The sequence below is a fragment of the Lynx rufus genome, unplaced genomic scaffold (assembly GCF_022079265.1).
Source record: "Lynx rufus isolate CCGP_SWC_20201006 ecotype Redwood Valley unplaced genomic scaffold, mLynRuf1.p SCAF_1, whole genome shotgun sequence".
Taxonomy (NCBI): Eukaryota; Metazoa; Chordata; class Mammalia; order Carnivora; family Felidae; genus Lynx; species Lynx rufus.
The window spans coordinates 181,322,300-181,347,299 of NW_025814823.1; the positions used below are offsets into that span (position 1 = coordinate 181,322,300).

A 25,000-nucleotide genomic window follows, 5' to 3' on the forward strand; every position below is an offset into this window, starting at 1 on the left:
AAAGTTTTAAATCCTGTTTCTCTGAAGGGAAGAAAAAAATTAAATCATATTTAGGAAGGCTTCTCCTCTATAAAATATGCTTCCAAAATAAAAGACTTGTCAGTAGTTTCAAAGAAGCTAAACATAAAGAATAGGAAATAGTTTTATTCATTCTTCTGATTAATAGGAGACTAATTCTATTTAACAGGCAAACCTGGCTATAGTAGGTGCTGAAACTTGGTATGTTGGCAATCTATACAAAGCAAATTATTAATAGGGCACTCTTTGTATTAGGAACTGTAGAAAAAGCGGGTCTGATACTTGGTAAGTGTTTTATTCAAAGAAAATACCAGGTCTGGTAGGTAATTGAAAATGTCAGACTTTGAAGTCCTAACACAAAATGAAACAAGTTGGCCTGTACCCTTTCCCCAGAGAAAGCTAGAAGAACACCCATTAGGATTTACTTCCAAAAGAGTAGAGAGCCATGCTGCCTTAAGAAAAAAAAGAAAGAAAGAACGAAAGAAAGAAAGAAAGACAGAAAGAAAGAAAGAAACAGCAGCTAATCAAGCCATAAGTGAGCTGTCCTGATAGTGAGACATTGGTAAGAAGAAAATCTCACACAGCTGACATGCCTTTAGGTAGATTTCCAAGACTGACAGGCAGCTATCACCAGTAATCCATGCTACTTTCTCCCATTAGATCCCAGGAATTATTAGGTTGTTTTTTTGATGTATTATTTGTTCAAGTATTATTTCTTTGACGAAAGATCAGAAACACTGGAGGCCACTCCTATATTCTAGGGAGCACATATTTATTTATAAAGACTGAGCTCATTATTCATGCATTATAATGTGGGTAAATGTGATTGGATTCTTTTATTGACAGCAGCCTAAGCCAGATGGCTGAAATGCCACTTTCATTTCAGGAAGAAAGGAAGCCTTCACAGAAAAGAGGAAGCCTGGAGTTGCAAGGTAAAATAGTTCTTAATTATCAGTCCCTGGGAATCTATGGCCCCCACTCTATTTATGTATTTATGATTAGAAAGTGAATTTCAAACTAAGGAGTTTTCAAGTACAAAGTCCACTATCAATAGCAAAGTACAAATGGCATTGGGTTCGAGGGACTGTAAAGGGGAGCTGGACCCAGATAATAAAAAACATGCCAGCTTGAAGATGAGTTTTTGGCTCTGGGTTTAGAATGAATCAATCCTCAAACTTGGCAAGCTATAATTAATTCCAGGAGTGTATCACTCATCTGTATAGTGGCTGCTCCCTCAAATAGAGATCTTATAAAACTCTCCCTGGTGAAATCAACGAAGCCATCAGACACAGCCATATGTTCAAAGCTCAGAGAGGATTGGTCATGAGGCAGTCGTCCATGAATTGAGATGTTAACTGCCCAACAAAATTTTAGTAGCATAGGTTGAGAGCCTCAGGGTTGTTTCAACTGATACCAAGAAAGCCAAAAACAATAACAAAAACAAAAACCCACATTTCCTCCAACATTTAAATCTTTTCCTTTTCTTTTTTCTCTTCAGGCAATTGACTTCTCAGAGATACTGGGGTGGCTTTGTTGATAGCACCCACTAAGGCCAACAGAAAGGATAAAATGATTGGGAAAAAGAACTGCTCACACAGACAAGGTAAACAGGCGCGAATTGGATTATTCCAACATCCTCCGCTGAGGTAGGATTCACAACTAATCTGATTACATGAATATTATGAGCCACTAAGTATCTTTCTGCAGCAATTACCAAGCTTTCGTGCATAAAAAAGGGCATTTTCTTCAGTGCTGGGCTCATCTATCAAGTGTTTAAGCTTCAAAGCAAAAGTTGGAGACAGACACACAGAGACAGACTGAAGTGGGCTTATAATCTATCAATGTTTCTCCTCTCCTCTCCTGTCCCATTTTGCTGCCCTTCCCTCCTTTTGCTTCCCTCTCCTTTCCTTTTCTTCTCTTCTGTTAAATATCAAAGGATTATTTTTATTCCTTAAAATACATTGAAATAATTTTCTAATATAATGCTGTTTTTTTCTCCCTTTAAATTCTTTTGGAATCACAACTTGGTATCAGCTGAGAAAGCTATGCCATCCTCTCTCAGCCATGGCACTGCCCAGTGTGACCAAAAAGTATTCAAACCCTAAATTTCTAAGCTCCCTCTTAGGCCTTAGAGATGTAAGATTTAGGGTAAAGATAACAATGGCTGTGTAAAAGTTCATATGTGTTCCCTGTTTAGTCTGCCAGCAGTTAGCTTGGATTGCTTTTTATTTTTAATATTTATTTATTTATTTTAAGACAGAAAGGGAGAGCACAAGTTGTGGAGGGTCAGAGAGAGATGGAGAGATGGAGAGAGAGAGAGAGAGAGAGAGAGAAAATCCCAAGCACACTCTGTGCTATCAGCACAGAACCTGACATGGGGCTCAAACATTGAGATCATGACCTGAGCCTAAATCATGATTCCGTTGCTTAACCAAATGATCCACCCAGGCTTTGGATGCAAACCAAACCAAAATCAGACTTAAGTAAGCCACTGTATGCGAAGATCACATTGATAATGGATGACAAAACTGAGTCAAAACTCCTAGAAAACGTTATGGATGAGTCTTACAGACAAAGCATAATATGTTGGTTATAGGTTCAGGCTATGGGTTTAAATCTTGCCACTTCCTACCTGGGGAATCAAGTTATGTGACCACTTTAAGCTTTAATGTGCTGAGGCACTGGGAAAATATTATAAATGGTACCCACTATTGTACTAGAGCTGGTTTACGAAGTCAAGACAAAACTCTTACCACATCCTAGGTAAACTAATCCTTATCACTTCTCTAGAATTATTTTGGACTTTGCTTTCCCTGGCTTCAGCCACCCAGAACTTCTCTCAGTTGCTCACCTGTCCATGCTCCCACCTGTCTCACACCCAAACATACCTTGCCTCTCTTGCCTCAGATGTTCTTTCCTAGTCACTGAGCCTTCATTGTTCTGCCCAGTTGACACTTCCTCAGAGGAATGCTTCAGGGATTCCCAGGAGTACATCACGTCCTCCCTAGTCCCTAGAATGGAAGCTATGTGAGTTAGGAGCTGAACCTGCCTTTGACCATTATTCCAATGTCAGCTAGGGACGGAGGACTTGATACATAGTAAGAACTCAGTAAGTAGTAGTTGCTATCATGGTACTATGCGTTATATCTTAAGAGGAGAGGTTGGGAAAAACTAATGTCTTTCCTATGGGTAGGACACTAAGGCACTGAGAAGGCAAGAAGTGGCATAGTTTTGGTGGCTTTGAATTTTTCAGGTGGACATGATCTCAATCAAATTGTGATTTTAATGAGCAACACTGTTTGCTGCAAAACTCATCAAAATCCAACTGTACACCTCTACTGAGCTGTGATTATTGCCAGGCATCCTAGGTTCACTGGCCATTGTCTTGAAAGCCATCCCTCAATGTGCACTATCCTTGTATTCATAGGCAATAGCCCAGGTATTAGTATTCAAGTTTGATCATCTCTCTGCAAATCCAGTGGCTAAATACATATTTTAATTGAGCCCAGGAGTGTTGACTTGCAGACACGGGGCAGAAAAAAAAATCACTAGAAAAATGGCAAGTGGAAGCAGCCTTTTGCCTTTGAATGGAATGTGATACTTACAAAACATCAATAACAATTTTCTATTGGGGAAAAGCCTGCAGCAAGAATAACCTGCTTAGGTTTTTAAGCTGCAACTCAAAAATTAGTGTTTCTTTTTCTTTAGAAAACAAAACTGCCACAGTACTCCAGGTAAGGGAGCTTTAACTGGATGAAATCTAACGCAAGTAGTTGTCTGTGATGTTAAGATATGGGAATTGCCATTAGCCAATGAAAAGACTTCCTTGTCCAAAATGATGTTAAGAGGGCTCACATTGATTAAAATGGGCAGTATAAATCCAGTAAGAAATGGAATGACTGGAGTGGGTGAGGATATGCCTTTGTTAAACATCAAACTGTTTATGGACTAAGATTTCTCATATCTACAGCATAAACTACACAAATTTATCATTAACACCAAGCACTCCATAAACTATACATCACTCTGCCCATTAATTTCACTGTCATATATACACATATTCATACAAAAATGACTTCAGTGTATATGTTTCTTTTTATATTTTTATACGATGCCTTTACGTACATTTATTTTCATATATGATGTCTTTCTCATGGCAGTATTATTTGTGGTTCACTTATCATCACAGCCAATATTTACTGAGAACTTTTTCTGAGATAGGAACTGTTCCCAAAACTTTACATTTATTATCTTGATTGTCACAAGAACTTCATGAGAGAGGTGTGACTATTGTCTCCATTTTCTAGATGAGACCATGGAGGTTCAGGGAGCTTAAGTAAATCATCCATGGTCACAGAGTCAGTTAGTGGCTTTGCTGGGATACACCTCAGGCAGTTGGACGGCGGAATACTGGAACCACCCCACCAGTCTCTACCACATTGTAATCTCATGGCTCACACCATTCTAGAAACATCCCAAGCAAACAGAACAATACTCCTGTGGGCTTTGGGGGCTCCAGGAGAAGCCCAAATATGGCCCATCCAGAAATCATTAAGTCTGATATGGAGTGTCTGCTCATAGCAAACATTTTCTTAATAATATAGTTATTTTTTAAATTCCAAGGCAGAAGGTGAGATGCCACTAAAATTGGGTGGATTTTTGATCTTTAAAAATAAACTTTATGAACATTCTTAACGTTTCTAGTGGGTTTTCCAACTGCTTGTTTCTGTACCACATAATTATCACATAAAGAACTACCTACTTATGCAGAAGCAAGAAAGAGAAAACAAAACAAATGGAAAACATAGGCATGTTTGTTGTTTCATATTGAGGGTTATTTAGCTTGGATAATAAATCATTACAATGAATGTCAACACTGCACAGGGGAAGGGAGTAGTTAGTTGCATATGCTAATGGAAGACGTGCATTACTAATAAGGAAGAGAATGAACAACTCTAGCCACATGCTAGTTATCACTGCAAATCACAAAGACAAGCCATGTTCATGCAGAGCATATGACTGCTATATGACAGTGCAGGCAAATATTCACACGTCAACAGCAACAGCTCCCATACTCCATCCAAGACTACTGAAGAGTTTAAAAATAAAGCTTTCCTTGTCATGCACCAAGATGTCAAGTTTAAACACATCTGCCAGTCAAAGGGATTTTGCCAGTCTTTACCCCCATAAGTGTGGTCTAAAGGCTTCCAGTGTATCAGAGTTCTAACTGTAAAGAACTGTGATGTTATCCATCAATATCCTGTAGCTTTTCCCTTTAATATAGGTCTCAGATCCACACATCCTCTGCATCTGTATTGCCACTAGACCACCATTGTCTTAATACCGAACTAGAGAAAAATCTTCTTACTGTTTTCTTGTCTTCTTTCTCTCTAGCATAAAATAGTTTCAGGGTTTTTTTTGTAGCTTTTTTATTGTGGCAAAATAAACAAAACAGAAAATTTTCCACTTTAACTGTTAAGTGTACAGTTTGGTGGTATTATTTAAATTCACATTTTTATGCAATCATCACCACCATCCATCTTTAAGAACTTTCTCATCCTTCCAAATGAAAACTCTGTCTCCATTAAACACTAACTCCCCATTCTGCTTCCTCCAGCTCCTGGCAACCATCATTCTACTTTCAGTGTCTATGAACTTAACTACTCTAGGTACTTTTTAAGTATAGAATCATACAATATTTATTTTTGTACCTGGCTTATTTCACTCAGTACAGTATCTTCAAAGTTCATTGTGTTCAGGGACACCTGAGTGGCTCAGTCAGTTAAGCATCTGACTTCAGCTCAGGTCATGATCTTGTGGTCTATGAGTTCAAGCCCTGCATCAACTGACAACTCAAAGCCTGGAGCCTGCTTTGGATTCTGTGTTTCACTTTCTCTCTCTGCCCCTCCCCTGCTCCTGCTCTGTCTTTGTCACTCTCTCTCAAGAATAAACAAACATTAAAAAAAATTTTTTAAAAAGTTCATTGTGTTCAGGCATGTGTCAGAATTTCCATCCTTTTCAAGGCTAAATAATATTCCATCATATGGGTATACTGCATTTTGCTTATCTGTTGAGGAACAGTTTATTTCCACCTTTTTTTTTTAATTTTTTTAATGTTTATTTATTTTTGAGACAGAGAGAGACAGAGCATGAACGGGGGAGGGTCAGAGAGAGAGGGAAACACAGAATCTGAAGCAGGCTCCAGGCTCTGAGCTGTCAGCACAGAGCCCGACGCGGGGCTCAAACTCACGGACCGTGAGATCATGAACTGAGCCGAAGTCGGACGCTTAACCGACTGAGCCACCCAGGCACCCCAATGTTTATTTCCACCTTTTGACTATTGTGTTCAATGATGCTGAAACATAGGTGTCCAAATATCTGTCCAAGTGCCTACTTTCCATTCTTTTGAGAATATACTCAGAAGTGCAATCAATGGATCATATGGTCATTCTATGTTTAATTTTTTTTGTGGAACCACTGCACCGTATTCTACAGAGCTATAGTATTTTCCATTCCCATAAATAATCACAAAGTTTCCCATTTCTCTACAACCTTTCCACACTAATTTTTTTAAATATCATTTTTAAAGATGTAAACTGAACCAAAAATATCTCCCTTCCATGGCTTCTAACTGCACTTAGGATAGAATAATAAATCCGTTACCAGGGCTGTAAGGCTCGACATGATGTGTTTTCTGCAAAAGCTTCTTTACTTCCACTCAACCCACTCTGCCTCCTTGTTTTGTTCTAGACATGCTCATGTACACTTAATTTTTCAAACATGTCAGACTTTTCCCCGGCTTAGGATCTTTGCACATACTAATTCCTCCATATTTTTTTAAGTTCATTTTTGAGAGAGGGAGAGCACACATGCATGGGAGTGTGGAGGGACAGAGAGAGAATCCCAAGCATACCACATGCAGGGCTCGATCTCATGACTGTGAGATCATGACCTGAGCTGAAACCAAGAAGTGGATGCTTAACTGACTGAGCGACCCAGGTGCTCCAAATGATTCCTTCATCTTGAAAGCTCTTCTCCCTCTATTTCCAAGACTGGCTTGGCCTCATCCTTTATGTCTCAGCTTAACTGCCATCTCCCCATCAACGGAACTAGTGACTTCCCTCTCCATAATTCCCTTTTTTCTCTTCTTGTTCTTTCCCCATGAAGCAATGTGCAATTATGGTCTTTTTTTGTATATTTTATTATTCGTCTCCATACCTAGGTAGGGATCCTCTGGGATAAGAGCCCAGATCTTGTTGCTCACTGTTACATCCCCAGAGTTGAGCAAAGTTCCTGGCACACAGTAGGTACTTAGTAAATGTCAATTACATTTATGAGTAAATTACAGAAAAATACAGGCCCAGAAACAGAACTCAGTAGCAGGCCACAATGATAACCTCACACAGTTCTGGGAAAAGGTAGGAAGAAACATATCCCATGCAGATATTCATCAGCCCTGGCAACAGGCACTGTGTGTCTTTGGCCTGAAAACCCACACATCTCAATAACAATGGGATCAATTTTGACATTAACACGAATATTACTAAAGCCCAAGAGATACATTTAAATTCACCGAGCTCTGCAGCAGATAATATAAAAGCTCTAACTTGCTCTCTAGAAACAAGAAACTTTCATTTATGGCTTCCCAGCTCTTGCTAATCCTGCCCATTAGGCCAAAATATTGCATTTTACACAGGATGCAAGATCATACGAGAGACTGATGTAATACTCAGGCACAAAACCAGCTGGCAGATTTACCACTGAAATCCCCTCTATTCAGAAGGCACAAATCAGCCTGTGATGCCTTTCTTGACAGATTCCTGTGTGTTCCTCATTAGGGATAGATGAAAGAAGACAACCCTGCATTTGGGGGCTCAACTCCACCTCCGTGCATTTGCATACTCAGTCATTTGTAAACGGAGAGAAACACAGCCCCACATGTGCCCAGAGGTGACTGTTTATTCAGAAAGGTGACTTCTGACATTGACAATAATGTCAGTTTTCCATCTGCATATTTTAAGGTAATGAATCCCTCCTTTAAGTGCTTTCGTTCAGCATCTTGGTTTCCTTCTTTCGATGAGCACAGTGACACCCAGACCTCTAGGTCTCAATCTGAATAACTTTCTGGGAAAAGCAAAAAATGCAATAAGGCTTCTTACCAGCCCAAGGACAGGCACCCAGGGTTGCTAAAAAGTGAGCACTGACACTGAAGTCCTTTCATATTCCTTAGCCCGCCATACTTGACCAGCTCAGGGCTAAAAGGCTCACCCCAGGCTGTGGATGAATCCTTCTCTAAAATGTGGTTTATCCCTGGAGATGCCTCTGGAACATTTGCTCAGGTAGCTGAGTGGTTCATCAGCATAGCAATTTGCCCAGTCAGCTCCATCCATCAGAGCGGAGCAGTGTGGCTGGTGGATGGGGAGACTCGCGGCAGAGCTCCCCATGGACAGGTGGAGAAGGCACATTTATCCAGAGATCATAAATATGCATCTTGGCCCTCATCTTCTCTGCATGAGGGTGATAGAATTAAGAGGCAAAGAGGCAATCCTCCTGGCCCATAGTCTCCAGGTGCCCCTGTTCCACCTAAGAAAGTGCCCTCTTTAGATCTAAAGAGGCAGGCAGATTTGCCACATGTGACTTGGTGAGCTCACTGAAACACAAAGGGAAGAGAGTGCACTCTTTCCAGCTTTCAGATCACAAAGCTTACAAATCCCATCCAACAGAGGCTTACTTCTTGAGAAGCTACTACTTGCCAGGTGGAATCCGACAACGAGTAAGACAGCCTCTTGCTCCTTGGAGAACCGACAATCTAGACAATTTAAATTAAATTGCTAAATTAATTTAAATAGGATATAAGAAGCACTATGATGGAAAAAACAGATGGTGCCGTGAGAGCAGGGAAGAGGAACCTTACTTAACTGTGGGTGGCATGGGGGCGGGGGTCACTGAAAATCTCCCAGGAGGAGTGAAATTTGGACAGGGACAGAAGAAACAGAGAGCAGCTTGCGGGATAAAATCAGGCTATAAGAAGTGGAAGGAAAACTCAGCAGTCCTTCAATTTTAACCACAACCGTATGTATTTTTTGCTTTTCTCTGGAGCAGGAATGTTAAGTTGAGAATTTTCCAGCATCTCCCTGTTGGCCAGAATCTATCAAAAGATACCTACTCTATGAAGGCAAAATAAAGTGACACAGCATAGCCCCATCAGCAAGAGTGGCTTGGAAATTGTGACTTTCACTAATGAAGACACCTCTCCCCAAAGAAAGCCCTGATTAACACTATGTCGTTTGTTGGTTATTCATTGGCTTCTGTGCCAGACAAAGATGAGAGTTAAAATGAAACAAGAGAAAGAAAGAAAAGGGGGGAGGGAAGCAGTAAATGAATGTCTGTCAAGCTCAACATGTTTGGAGAGTTGACAAAGGCTTAAAGTAAACAGACAATTTACAGTGAGAAGATCATCCTACATGGAAGAAAAATTCTAGGTATTAAATGAAAAGTTACAAGTACCCACTGTCATTTATCACTTACTCAAAGCATGGGTGCTAACAGAGTTAGCAAGCTCCACCCCCCTCATTTGGTGTTAGCATGACTTTGGTCATTGAAACATACTGAGCAATTGAAGATCATGTGCTTGTGCCCATGCAAGACATCTTCTTTCTTTTTTCTTTTCTTTCCCTCCCCATTCCACCAGTAACAACAACAACATCATTATCATCATCATCATCATCATCATCATCATCCCAGCCCCATTCTGCATGCAGTGCCTCACTATCTCAGGTGGTTGCTATGCCCAGAGGCACTTGACAAGTGCCAATCACTTGGTAGCTTGAAGCTTCAATTTTAAACTCTCAGCATAAAGAATATAATGGGAAGAACTAAATGACAGACTTGGGAACTAAGAAAGCTTGCTGGTAAGAGTTATGCCTCCTATGGTCTGAGTAGGTAAGAAACAAAAGAACCTAACAGGATGGAACACGAACCAGTCTATCTCAAGTACTTTTTAAAAGTCTGTAAAGCATTCACTTTCTTGGACCATATTTTTGTCTGAGTGGTGAGCTCTGTAGGGGTTGCCTTCATTGAGAGGGCTGGAATACACACTTTTGCAAAGTTGAGCACCAATATTTAATGATGTGTGCCTTAGGGGCCTCAGTCCTGGCTTCTGGAAATGCTCTGCAAGGAGAAGGCAGGCCAAAGAGGAAAGTGTAAATGTGGAACTTATAAACTAGTTAATCAGTGATAATTGAAAAATAAATAAAGGGGGAAGAAAAAAAAATCAACACTTCAGTTGGATTTAGGTACAGTATTTCTTGCGTGGCAGTCATTCTTCAGACCGAAAGACAGCAGCTTTTGGAAGATAAGAGGTAGAGTCCTTAGTGTAATTCTTTTGGTAGCAATGGTAGGAAGAATTCTGATCCTTTGCAACCTCTGTGTTCACTTAATTGAAGCATCTTTAGTTGGAGGTTTTTAAAACTGGGTCAAATAAAGGGGAACAGCACCCTAAACGTTGATGCTACTTTATAACAGATTGAATATGCCGTGGCAGTAAATCTGTAAAAACCTTTGCCTAAGCACAGCAGTGAACCAGCAAGCAAAAGCCTTCCGATAAACAGAGATCAATAACAGGAGAACATCTAAAATTGACTTTTCATCCTAACTTCACCATTGCATGGTGACAATTGGAACTCTGCATTTTGAGGCATCCACTTAAGTTGGAAAGGGTCTCACAGAGGAAGAATAAACGGAAGCAGAAAAGAGGATCGGGAGGCCAGTAACTCTCTGGAAAAATGATTGGCCATTGTAGACATTACACATGCTTTTTCATCTTTCATGTAGTCTCACGTATCTGCTCAAGAAGCTCCAATGCTTTATGCAGATGAAAAAAACAGAAACAAAAGCAAAACCAGATGCCTAGATGGAGCTAAAGTTCTCCTATTTTACTCCCACCTAAGAGTAAAATAAGGGTGTCTGGGGATGTGGCAAGAGGGGATTTTTTTTTTCTCCTGAAGAGCTGGTCAGATGGTTCACTCATTTGTAGAATATCTTAGATCTGTGTATGCATGCATGCACATGTGCGTGTGAGTATGAGACAGAGACTGAAAATTAGTCACTTTGGTTCTCTTCCAGAAAGCCATCTGAGAATCAAGAACAGCATGCTTCTCAAGCGAGCCCCTAGTTAGGCAGTACTTCTGTATCTGCGGGATTCTTTCCGGCAGAGGAACTGCTTCCGGAAACACTCCTAACCCACTGGGAGAAACATATGGGTGAGTCAAAGTTGATTAAACTTTTCCAATCAGTGATAGTGCTGGACATGGCCTTTCTGACACTGTCTCTGTGTTTCTGTCTCTGGCCCAAGGGCTATAAAGTATTTGTAGGATGCCTCTATGGTGGGAGGAGGATTGGCAAGGCCATGAGCTCTGAATAACTGTTGGGAAGCTCAGGAAGCCAAGTAGGGAAAGTCTAGTTTCCTTAGAGGGCCTTAGGCTGGATGCTGATTCTTTGCATTAGGCCACATAGGTCCTCTGCTGTCTGGAGAGCAATTTTTGTGGGTTCATGCACCACTCGGTGATTTTAATCCTGTGTTTTCAATTTGTTAAGAATCTAAAGCTAAAATATTTATCAATTATAAAGACAAAGTTTTCTTTTGCATCGATATGTTATTTTAATAGAACACATTCTGGGGCGCCTGGGTGGCGCAGTCGGTTAAGCGTCCGACTTCAGCCAGGTCACGATCTCGCGGTCCGTGAGTTCGAGCCCCGCGTCAGGCTTTGGGCTGATGGCTCGGAGCCTGGAGCCTGTTTCCGATTCTGTGTCTCCCTCTCTCTCTGCCCCTCCCCCGTTCATGCTCTGTCTCTCTCTGTCCCAAAAATAAATAAAAACTTTGAAAAAAAAATTTAATAGAACACATTCTTTTTCCACTGAGTTTTCCTAAGAGCAGGCTATATACCTTAAGGTGGAGAAACACAACACTGGGCCTTTTTCTGGAGTTAAGAAATTTCTTGCAGAAACTTAGATAACAAAATTTGTTTAGGACACTTTTTTTTTATTCATCATACAGTATATTGGCAGAGAGCCTGCCATGTACCAGGCATCATTCTGGGTCTATGGGATATATCAGTGAACAAACAGACCAAGCTTCCTGCCCTGGTGGAATTTATGTGTTAGCAGGACAAAGAAAAAAGACATAATAAAGCATTACACAGCATGTTAGAAACTCCTAAGTGCCATGAAATAAAAAAAGTAAAATAAAAATCAACAGCATAAGGGGGTTTGAGAGTGAGGGGGTGAGTGGGAGAAAGGGCGATTTTTACTTTTCAACAGCATGTTCAGGATAGGTCTCATTGAGAAAGTACATTTTCAAAATGACTCAAAAGAGGTAAAATGGAATGTAGAAGGGAAGATGCATTCACTGACTATCTTGGTCATGCATAGTCCTGGATATATGTGCCACAGAGGCATTCAATGGCCACTTCTGGGTGGAGATGATGTGGGAATTGCAGTGTGGATAGAGCAGCAAGAAGCCAGCTGTAGGTCATTCCTTTATTTACAAGTGATCCCGAGAATGGCTACCTACAAAGAAATATATTGTTGGCTCTGGGGGCAATTAGCTTCTGGGCCAGAAATCAAAATTATAATCCAAGTGAAAGAGAAAACAGGGAGAAAGCAAACAAGTTGGAGAAGCCTGGGCTCCCTGAAACTGGATGTTAGCACCAAGGTCTAACTCACAAAGACCCTATAGCACCGTGGACATCCTTCTATGTTCCTGTGGCCTCTAACAGTGTATTAAATTCTTTCCTTGTCTGACATAAAGTAATAACAGAGTGTTGTCACTGTCCTGAGCAACAGAAGATGAGATGACTTTATTTCTTGTTCTTTCGGAGGCATGTCACAGTGTCATATTTAAAAATAGAAGAAAAGCACTGGACCTAGGTAAGAAAAACCACAATTTACCAAACCCTTGGGGAGACAAGGAGTAAATCCACTGAGGATAAAATGTACCACACGGAGTCTGAATCGGCAAAGAACTGTGTGTCACTTTCTACTTGAACCGGTAGTTTAGGACAATCCAGCTACCCTCTATAAACACCCATGGCTACTCTCCAGGATAATGATGCTCAAGTATAACTGATTTCACATTCCTGAATTTTCATAAAAGATTCAAAAGGAATAATAAGTATATGAAAAACATTAAAAAAATAGGGACACAATATTTTATTATTTTATACTCTGAAGCAAAAGAAATCCTGTCTCTAGGTGGGGGTTCATCAGTACCTTTGGAAACTAGTCCCCAAGTTATTCTTGGTGCAGGAACATCCAAGCACATAGCTGTAATATCAAGCAACACATTCCATGGTCTCCTCCCAGGTCAGCCATCCAGGAACTGGACACCCACCCTGCCGATTCACGTCCCTCCCAGGCAAAACAAAAGCTTCCCTGCACATCCAGGCTTGTCCATCACAGCGCTGTCTGAATTCCTGTTCTATCTGTCCTTACATCTCCGTGACTCACTTCCCCCCCCCCCCCAAAATCTGCCCTTCCCACTTCCTCATCACTCTTCAGCTCTTGGGCGCCAATGACTCTATCCTCAGGAAATTTTATGACACTGTGAAAGGCTCAGGACAATCTTCAATTTTTTTCCATTTGCAGAATCAGAGTGCTAGCAAGTTGTTTCCATGTATAGAATGTGAGTCCTAACAAATAGCAAATGCTAATAAAAGCTAACATTTATGGAACACTTAGCATGTGCTGGGCACTTAGAAATATTTACTACTGAACGTTATGTGTGCTAAGTTCTCTGAATGCACTGGTATCTTTTTATCTTCCCCATAGCCTTTTAGTCATAAAAGAGAATACTGAGATACAGAGGTTAAGCAACAGTAAGTGGCAGAACTGGGATTTGAACCCAAGACTTTGAACCCATACTTTTAAGTACTCCATCCTATTGCTACTCTCTATGGAAAGCATTGTATTTATAAAAGACGTATTCATGCCAAGTAGTAAGCTCTCCAGAGTAAAAACCTTCTGGTAGAAAGAATAAGAGTAGGGCTATGGCTATGTAGAACCAGCTGGGCTATGCTTTTAGCTGGAGTTGTTACTGTGCCAGTCAAGGTCACAGCACAGAGCAGATAGCATCTAAACTGCATAATGTGAAGAGAGTTTATGAAGGGCACCCTCTAAAAAGTTGTGGTCAGGGTTTGGGAAACCAGAAGAGATGGTGCAGTGCCCAAGGACTAGCAAAACAGAGAAGTCATTGCCATTGGCAGTCCTGCAGGGGCAAGGAGAGGGAGGGATTGGAGGAGCCCAGAAAGAGAAAATGGTCTGAAGAAGGCCACCTGAGAGGATGTGTGTCTCCGGGACAGGAAAATCCTGGTGCCAAGGCCAGGAGGAAGCTGGTAATGGGTGCCCCTGCCTCCTTTTCCTCTGCCCTCTGATCTCCTTCCATCGAGTAAGCCAGTTGGCAGCTAAGGAACAAGGGTGTCCATTGCTGCAGCCCACATCAGGTCAGTTTTAAGGACAGGGAAAAGGTCTTGAAGGGTTCAGAGCAATAAGAAGGACACATAGGAAATATGTAACATGCCATTACCATGATAAACTGGGACAATTCTCAACCTCCCTGGGACCCAATTTCTCATCATTATAATGAGACAATTGGACCACATGTAATTTACACTGCCTTCCAGCTCTGACATTTCAAGGTTTTATGAATCTACCCTCCACCTATTTCTCAAGAGATTTTCAAAATAACTTCAAAAAGTAAGACTAAAACAGAGCCCCCACAATGCAAACTCGAGGGATACTCTGCATTATTTCTACATATGTGTGTCAATGAAAGCACGAGTGGCTGAGGTTGGGAGGGAATTTGTTCCAGAAAGTAACCAGGACATTGCCTAGCAGTCTAAAAGAAGGCTTGCGAATATGAAAATTGTCTTGGCAAAGGAATTAATGTAACACAAAATCCCTTGCTCTCTTTCTGAAGCAGAAAGAGGGGTACATAATAAAGTACTGCCTAGTACACTACGTGAATCTTAAAAGAGATGCCTCACATGCTTTTGTGGGATTCTGTATCACCAAAGTTGAAGCCCCATGCCTGTGTTCTCTCAAAGAACCAATGGACATATGCGGTTGGGCACTGAATGTGGATGTTTGGAGGTAAGGCCTTGGTTGGGGAAAAGGAGGGGTGGAATTGGGAAGAGAAGGTTGTATACTACTGAATCATACGAGGCTTATCTAAGTAGTCTTTGCAATTTGCTCCTAGGTCCTTGATGAGCTGTTTTTTGTTCACAAGGTTTCTGGCCAATTCTTGAGGTTGTTTGAAGAGACAGACATCATAGACTCTCGATGAGGGCATCTGCCCTTCTGGGGACACACTTGCTTATTCTCAAAGGCTGAAGTAACTGATGTATGATAATTTCAAGGATATTCAAATTTCCCCCCTGGTTCCCCCTATCTCTCCCACTAAAATAAATGTAAACGAAATTGCACCATAATAGAATCATTCCTTTGTTTTGTCTAGACTCATGAAAGTTAATATTAACCCTTTATTAGGTTTCTGTTGATTTTCATCTTGAATAAGAAGGAAACTTGCCTCACCTCAAGACCCTTAAACCTAGGGTGCCAAGTATGTATAGGGGTGCATGTGTAGTAGAAAGGCAAGGAATGCTCACTTTGAACTTGACGTATTTCACGACTACTCTTATAGTGGCCTGAAGAGCAAAAAAAAAAAAAAAAAAAAGAAAGAAAAAGAAAAAGAAAAAAAGAAAAAAAATGAACATACGCACATATATAAAAAACAGTATGCAAGTAGGAACCTATTTTTGTGTGGTTGTGACAATAATATTTATCTTCTGTTACCAAAGCACCTTCAACCCAATAGATGATATAATCTCAGTCTAACCAGTACCACCTATAGGTCATATGCACTAGAAAACGAAAGCTTGGGACCTGGAGTGGGTTGAAATAGCAACAAGTTCACTTACTAGTTGATGACCTTGGATGAGTCCTTTGCCATTAGTTTCCTCACTTAAAAAAATGGACCAAATGAAAATATTAACACTGATTATGCAGGCTTGATGTGATAAAATGAGATCAATTCAAATACTTATGACAATATAAGTAAAAGCGCTCTGTAGAACCTAAGTTACCTAAAATGCAAGGGATGATTATTATTATTCCATTTAAATTGATATGACAGCAGCATGCCCTTTGAAGGCAAATGGTGCACCTGAAGATTTGTCAACAAACCCAGCCGCCTGCAACAAAGACACCAGGAGTTTCTTAAAAATCTGTTCAGCATACTAAATATCAGATACAGGTCATGACAGGAAGCCAAGTTTTGAGGAAAAGTTCAATTAATAGAATGAATCATTTCTCCTCTCTTCGTTTTGCTTATTTTTAAAAACGTCTTAACATAGAGCCATAGTCAAGGGTAAAAACTAATCAGTACACCAAGAACTACCACAAATAGGTCTCTGAAGGGTGAAAAAAATGTGACAGATGTACAGAGAATCACTTGTAAGAGTATTTCAGCAACAGAGACAAGATGCTTGACTTAACAGATGTTTACAGTTAATAAATCCCATTTTAGGACTATTTTCACCGAATATTTTTCTAGTGATCTACCTGGCAGCCACCATGAAGGGAGCAGAAAAATATTTCATGTCGACAGCCTGATCAGAATGAGAAATCACACTCAGTGACAAGAATTCACTGCTACTCTGAGAACTGTGGAGCAAAACCAGTGTCACAGATGAATCCCCTACCTTTTCCTAGGTACTCATTAAAGGGTTCAGCTAAAGGCTCCACCTACTCTGTCCATTAGGAGAGGTCCTTGCAAAGCTCCAGCTGCATGCACTTCAAGAAACCTTTACCCAGAGAGTCTATCACAACCTTCCCGTGGACAAAACTCACAGGCTGAGGTGAGGCACTGGCGAGTCTCCACGAGGGGCGGCCTGGCTTGCATTCAGTCTCGCCAGCCACACTGATGAGCAGGAGAGGCTGGCCCACCATTGGCATGGGCTTGGGAAAGGGAAGCTCTTCCTTTTGTGTTCTCCTCTAACTACAGAAAATCACCAGCGATCCCAGCCTGACACAGCTGAGGCCTTCTCCAGCTGCGAAGCAAGAACATAATAGACAATATCTGCTCTCCCCTCCTCCCTTTTTCTCTCCATTCCCTGTAGACACACTCAGCATGAGGTTCCTGAGGAATTAGTTGCAGGAGGATGCCTCCCCCACTGGCAGCCAAATGCCAACTGCACGTCCTGCCCATGTAATGTGTCTGACATTTCTGCATCTCTCTGGGTTAACGTTGTTTGACACGGACTTTCTGAAATACCTCTTTAAAAGGTTTGTGCATGTGTGTATGAGTGTAGGTGTGCACCATTTCTGTTGTTTCATGGCATCACTGCGTGTATTTATTATTATTATTCTAAATTATTCTCTTAGTTGCTGACACATCTCTGCTTTGGCATTTCCACTTAGGCAGAAGTAATTGGTTTCAGAAGGCTGAAAACCCTTATTTGAAACCATGTGCACATTCCTGTTGATGGATGCCATAAAATGTTCAAATATCATCTTCCCTTAAGTAAAACAAGCGTTAAAATCCAGAAGGACGAAGTGTGATTGACAGCATGGCATACTTACATTTTAACTACCTGTTGTCAAATTATTTTAAAGCACCTGTATACGAAATGGGGTCAGTGCTCCTTCTTGGTCAGTTACCTTTACATAGATCTTATCAAGTTTGAAAGGGATTATCTTTCCCTGTACTGGAAAGTACTTTCCATTTCTCATTGTGTTTCCTAATGGGCAAAGGGCTGATTAAGTCAAGATCTCTCTCAAACATTCACACAAGGTGCTGTTTCTGATGGAGAAGACAATAAACAGCTATCCATCATGGTTGGAAGCAAGATCTAGTTGTAGCCCTTATACCCGGAAAGCAGAGCTTTTTTTTCTTGTGATGTCTTTGGATATTTTTTGTGATTTTATTTTTAAAGAATGGCATGGCATGGCTGCTGAAATGGATTACACAGATGACATCAGTATCTGAGACAAAAGAAAATTCTACCCAGAAACAATGAACCCCAATGCCAGATGGAGTACCGAAGGCAACTAGATGTCTTGGCATAACTACTGCAGAATGACTGACTAGGCACACGTGTGGGAACCACGTGTGTTTTGTACCACCACAATATCTGCCTATGTGAGGCACCACAAAATTCACTCTACCACTGGTGGAATTGTCAAAGACCACCCTGCAAACTCAGGGCAGAAATCACATTCACAGCATCCCCACGTGATGTCCAGAGGCAATATGGCAGCACAGTAAAGCCTGTAGAGTCTATACCTGGTCTGACTGCATTCAAATCCCAGCTCTGTCAGCTATTCATTGGGTGATTTTAGGCAAGCAGCTTAACCATACCATGCCTCAGTTTCTTCATCTGTACTATGGGAATAATAGAGACTACCCCAAAGGATTGTTTTGAGTATTGAGGTAATAAAGGCAAAAACACTTCAATCATTGATTTCACAAGCATTGCTATTCAGTCCCTTCCTGATTACTCAGCACACAAGAGAGACTAGGTCCCATTCTATTCTTGGTTAGATACTATTGTCTGAAGTTTCATCTCTACACTGAGCACAAATTAAGCTCCTGCAATTTCAAACAATTTACCCCAGGTCTATTAGGAAAGGCACAGCCAGAGAAGTATCATTTATTTTCTGCCGATAGTTCTTCACAAGATTTGAGACAGCTGTAATGCATCCTTAGGTCTTGCAAAGACCAAGCCAAGCTTGTTTGAAACAACATTTCCTTATATGGCAGCGGTCATATTTTTCTTCATCTTTATCATCTTTGCTTCATATTTGTTAGCGTCCTTAAGTTGCATCATATCAAATGGAACACAAGTTTCTGGAAGACTATTTCTTAGGCTAGATATGCCATATCTTTAATCTTAGAAATGACCAGGTATAGTCGATTCATAGTCACATGGCCAGCCACTCATTCTCTTGGCCCAAAATGTGTTTTTCAAATAGAGCTCTAAAGGAGGTTCCCCCCCCCTTGATATCAGTGTGAAGGATACACTCTCTTGTGTATAGACCCATATAACTAAATACTTATAATTATCCTGCGGCTAAAGAACCTTCTGAAAAATCAGTTCACAGCTCTCCTGGATGGAAATCTATATCTGGAACTAAGTTTGCCAAGCACCTGGGTGATCAGTCAGCCTAACCACCTTATTTTTCCCAAGATACTCAGAAACTTCCCCAAGCTCACATCAAGATAGGGCTGAGCCATTGTGAAACCATGGGCTAGTACTTGCTCAAGGCCTCTCTACATGGCCAAGCAGCATTTTCTTTCTCATGATCTTGCTTATAACCCCAGACTATTTTTCTTCAAGAGAGATACACCAGTGGAACTCAATAGCTTTTCTATCATAGCAAATCAGTGCAGCTGATGGGTAATCCCTATTAAAATCAGGCCGTATGCAGGTGTGGGCAGTGATAAATGCTTAGAGTGGTGTTTTCGAAGGGTGTTTCAAGAAGGGGCCTGAGAACTAAAGGAAGACCATGTGTAAGTCTTTTTAATTGCAATCTATCCCAAATTTCTTAGGCTGAAGGCATCAAGTCTTTTTCAGTGGCACAGACATTAGTGTGGGCCTGCGTGGCCGATGTGTTGACTCAATCAACAGCACCATGTCCTCCAAAAAGAGAAGATTTGTTTCTAAACCCTTCCTAACTCTACTGACAGATGACCTTGAGCAAGAAAAGGGGAATTCATTTATTCCTTCCTAAAAATTCACTTATTCCTTTAAAAAAAGAAAGAATTAAAAAAAAATAAGAAGCCACTTTCTACCTTGCCTGACACAGACAAGGTGAACCTGAATATAAAATGTGTATTTGTAGCTTTAAAAAAACAAAACTGAAAAAAGGTAGAAATGCTACTTTTAAAATATTTTCATATCCTGGAAGCAGTTGTAACTAAAATAAAAATAACAACAGACAAGCACAACTCAAGGCGAGGCAAATCTCAGGTCACACGAGTCTTTGGATCCCGCTCAATATGTAAGAAGAGATTTCCCTGATTCTGCTCAGAGTGACCTTTTCCTGTTCTCACTCTATCTTGCTGAATTTCATGGCACATCACATACTGCACTGTAATAGTTCTATGTGCATATGTCCACTATGGAACTAAATTGTAAGCTTCTGAGGGACCAGGACAAAGCATGCTGCTTTCTGCCATCATAGCATATTGCATGATTTGACAACCTCCCATTGGTTCTCTCAGTATCACCCTTATTCCTCCAATCCCTTATATCTGCATGGCAGGCAAAATGATATTTTATTTTTTTTAACATTTATGTATTTTGAGAGAGAGAGTGTGTGTGAGGGAGGAGAAGAGAGAGGGGGAGAGAGAATCCCAAGCAGGCTCTGTGCTGACAGCACAGAGGGGCTCAATCTCACAAACTGTGAGATCATGACCTGAGCCAAAACCAAGAGTCAGATGCTCAACCGAGCCACCCAGGTGCCCCCAAATGATCTTTTAAAAACAAATTTCAGGTCACCTGGGTAGCAGTCAGTTAAGCATCAGACTCTTAATTTCAGCTCATGTCATGATCTCATGGTTTGTGGGTTCAAGTCCCGCTTCAGCATGGACCCTGCTTGGGATCTCCTCTCTCCCTCTTGCTCTGCCCCTCCACCTCTCACTTTCTCTGTCTCACACACAAAATAAATAAAACTCGAAAAAGAATCTCATGATTATATCCCCTTCTTAAAAATCCTTCACTGACTTCCATTTTTGTGAGGACAGAGTTTATACCACTTTCTGAGGGTCCAAGAACCTCTGTAGGATCTGTTACCTGTCCACTCTTATCATGTGTCTCTCCTCATTCCTACTCCCTCTTTCTGCCCCAGCAACCCTATCCTCCTTTCAGTTATGGGAACACATTATTTTCCTTCCCTGTCCACATGTATGATTTCTCCCCCTCCCTCCCACACCCTTCCCTCTGGTTACCTTCTATAAATCAGTTCACTTCTTTAGGGAAGCCTTTCCTCATATCATATTCAAGTCAAGTTTCCCTGATGTTACATACTATCATTCTATCCTATAAATTTTCTCCAAGACCTTCTGAAGGCATATTTCCTGATCCACTGGTGAAATAGGATATAATCCTATCAGAAAATGTTACATTCCTAAGTTCTCAGAAAACTTCTAAGGAGTGGAACTGTGCCACCAAATGAGGAATTATATTCCCTTCTGAAAATAAAATATCAGTGCAGACTTATTTTGGGGTGGGGGAGTTAGAATCTACCATAATGCTTCATCAGCCACACACATCATTTTTACTTAAAAAAAAAAAAAAAAGAAAAGAAAGAAAGAAAGCCCCAGGCTGTTTAATGAGCTCAATATTTTAAGAAGCTCCCAAAGGTTTAGAGAGGATCAAAGTGTAGGTGTATTACTGTATTATAGTGTATTTTCAAAGTTTTAGTTGGCCTTTTTTGATAAACTGCCTCTCTGGTATATCAGTCATTCCCAGCAGACATGTACCACACTTGGACTCCTCCCCCTTATAATCAGGCTCAAAACTTCAGAAAAAAGTTGGAGTCAAAAGAAAAGGACCATTGCAGGATCATTAGGGCAACATTGTCACCCACAATTCTTCAGTACATGAAGTTCAAGGAGAAACACCATGACTCTGAGAATTGGACCCCCTAACTGTGGGTGGTCCTGGAGCCCACAATACTCTAAGAATGTTTATATCAACACCAACTGAAACACACAAGAGCAGGGGACTAAACCAGTCTGGAGTGAGGGCAGGGGGAAAAGGGTGGAGAAATTGTATTTACAGAGCATCTACTCTGGCCAGTTCCTCTGCTAGAGGCTCTATATCCAGTTTGTCATTTAGTTCTACTTGTCACTTGGCTGTTTTGTTAGGATTCTCCAGGTAAGCTGATAACTTTCCCGCTGAATAATGAGCCAATACTGCAATTAGCCCCTATATATCTTTTCTGCTTAAAAAATAATCTCCATTACTTACAATATAGAATACAATATACACCCCCAAGACTGGGGGTAAAAAACAAAGACACTCATTCAAAAATACAGGTATCAAATGCGAATGCATAGTCATAGGCAGATTTAACTGTGCTTCTGCCCCTCTCATCCTGACCTGGGAGATGTGGGTCACAGGACTCAGCATAGGATTCATAGAACTACTCAGTCCATAGAGAGCACTCTCTTTCTGTTGAACTTTTAACTTCCTTAAGTTCATCTTATTATGGCTATCTGAACATCCTTTTTTTCCTAACCTACTAAAGCATAAGTCCTTTAGAGACAGGACTCAGGTCTTACTTATTACTATATTCCTGTCAGTTCTTAGCATAATGCCTTCTACGGCATTGGTCCTAAATAATATTTTTTCACTTTTTTCTCAATTTCTCTAGAGTTCCAGTAAAAGTAATACTTAATTATTCCAATAGATATATAATAAAATCAGTACCATTGTTTGGTATCTTTTAAATAAATGAAGATAAATACATATACAAATATGTGAATTGTTCTTTTTTTAAATGAATAACAGCAGCCTTTACAGACTGAAATTTCTTTACACATCAACACCTTGAATGTAGGTCACTGCAACTTAGTGGAATTCTTTTCAATACACATCATAAAACAATTTAACTTCCATGTGGGGTAGGGGGAATTTTATATACCCTTCTTATGAGTGAAGAGAATTAAAGAAAAACAGGAAATAGACCAATGGGAATAATTTTTGATAATGATGACAGTGAATTGGAAGGAAAATGAACAACTAATTTTTCAGTAGGAAATAGTAGAGGATAGCACATTTTCAAACAGCCAGTTTGATAGGATGTGAAAGGTAAAACTAGACTTTTATCCTAGAAATCTTTAAGTAAAAATGATCACATAAGTAAAGGTTTCTGACAACTGGAAACTAACAAGAATTAGAAAAGCTTCATAAAGAATTGGGGAAAGAATTGATAACATACAGAAAGGAGCTAGAATAAGAGCAGTGCCTCTCAAGATTATAAAAAACAGACAAGAACAGGAACATACACTCATTAAAATAAATTTCAGAACTGGGATTACCTGTTTTACTAATTCATGAAATAATTGAAAATAAAAATCATAGAATACTGTTGATATTGAAGACCAAATCTATGGCAAGTAACCAAAAGGCAAATTCCACGTTAGCCCTCAAATGAAAGGGATGGTAGTTTTCTTTCCCTACAGGAAAGTCCTCCCCACACCCTCATAGTCAAATGACTCAGAAAAGGCCCAATAGATGTTACTAGAATTTGGCAAAAGTATTCACATTTCAGCTGGGAATAAGCTTGAGGTATTACAGCCCAGAGGCATATCTTTAAGAAAGTTATAGGAGAACATAAATAGATTCTTAGAATAGAAATGGCTCTTTCAGCATAGGTTAATGGAAGATATGTTATCACTAAGTTGGGCAGGGAAAATGGAGAATTGATATATTAGGTTACCCAGGCTTGATAGAGAAATTGCCAATCTTTATGGAAGATTTGCAGAATATTTAAAAAAGACACAGAAGGAAGGGCTTTACGTGTTTAAATGTATCTTTCTCTCCATCTCTCCTGCCAGCCTCATGTTCTAAGTCACTGGGATATATGACTTGCTCCTGCTAATTCTTCCTCCACACATTGGCTTGAGGGGCTGTGTTTTGGCTTTTTGTTTTGCTTGGTTATGTTCTGTTTTGTTTTAATGCAGATCTGGGCATGAGCCTTCTGCCCCTGACAGACATAGACAAATCCTCCAGACATCCTCTTTTTGCGTAGCTTTTTACACAGTTTCGATGGTTTATCTGTTTGCTACTCACTGTCTTGGTCAGCTTTGGCTGCCATAACAAATACCATCAACCAGGAGGCTTAAATAACCATCATTTGTTTCTCACAGTTCTGGCTGCTGGCAGTCTGAGGCCAAAGTGACAGCATGGTTGTCTTAAGAGGAAGGTCCTTTCCTTATTTTGTAGACTAAAACCTCTCACTCTGTCCTCATGAGGTGGAGAGAGAGCTGAGGTCTAGTCTCTTCAACCCTTTCTAAATGCACTAATTCCATTCTGGAGTCTCCATCCTTATTACCTCGTCCACGCCTGATTACCTTCCAAAGACCTCACCTCCAAATACCATCATGCTGGGGATCAAGGCTTTCACATATGGATTTTAGGGGACAAAAACATTCAGTGCACTCATCTTACCCATAAGAGTTCAAGCTCTAGGAGGTCAGAGAACTCTATTCTACTCCCTACTAATACCTGCATGCCTTGTGCTGTACTTGGAACACTGTTGGTAGTTCATAAAGATTTATGAGATGTATATATGTATTTCTAGAGGAAACTGTAGATTACCCAATTACTACCTGGGAAACACCAAAAATAAACTGCCTTAAACGATGTTAACATTTTTTATGTTTCCACAGAATATCTTCTTAGTAGCTCATTAGTTGTGTAAAATCCAGCTCTGTAGATTAGTAATTTAGCTCCACAGTGTCCACATAACTCAAAACGGAAATAGGCAGGTGCCATATGAATTTAAGTGGTTTGGGTATTAGCACAGGTTTTTAAGTAATCAAAGCTCTCAGGACATTTGTAGTTGATTCTCTATAATTTAGATGTGTGTGTATGCGTCTTGTCTTTCCATTGTACCACCCTCAGGGAACCATGGTTGTTTGTACCCTTATAGTGCCTATCCTGGTGCTAAGCATAAAGCAAATAATGAATACATTTGCACTGACCTATGTATCAATGTGAAAATTGGGTGAAAAGTGACCTCTGGGGCTGCTAGAACGTAGAAGAGAGTATTTCTACATGAAAGAATCCTAGGGCAGATTAGCGAACCTCAAATCCATTTAAAGAGGCCACATCAGGCATTTTTGTATGGCTAGAGCTGGGGAGGACAATGGGGCTCGCTTTGGGAACTCAGCACAAATGCCTGTTTTTCTGTT

The 25,000-nt window shown here is 40.4% G+C and overlaps 1 protein-coding gene across 3 annotated transcripts in view; it reads right to left on the minus strand.

Annotated features, from left to right (window-relative positions):
* Positions 1-25,000, minus strand: part of TENM2 (teneurin transmembrane protein 2) — a 943,516-nt gene that overhangs the window by 472,540 nt on the left and 445,976 nt on the right. Inside the window, exon 1 of one of the 3 annotated variants that reach the window (XM_047073168.1) lies at positions 16,884-17,022. The exons of the other annotated variants lie outside the window; for them this stretch is intronic. Within the exon in view, the coding sequence (XP_046929124.1) occupies positions 16,884-17,022 (139 nt within the window). Of the gene's footprint in view, positions 1-16,883; positions 17,023-25,000 lie in introns of those variants that run through there. 3 annotated transcript variants of the gene reach the window in all.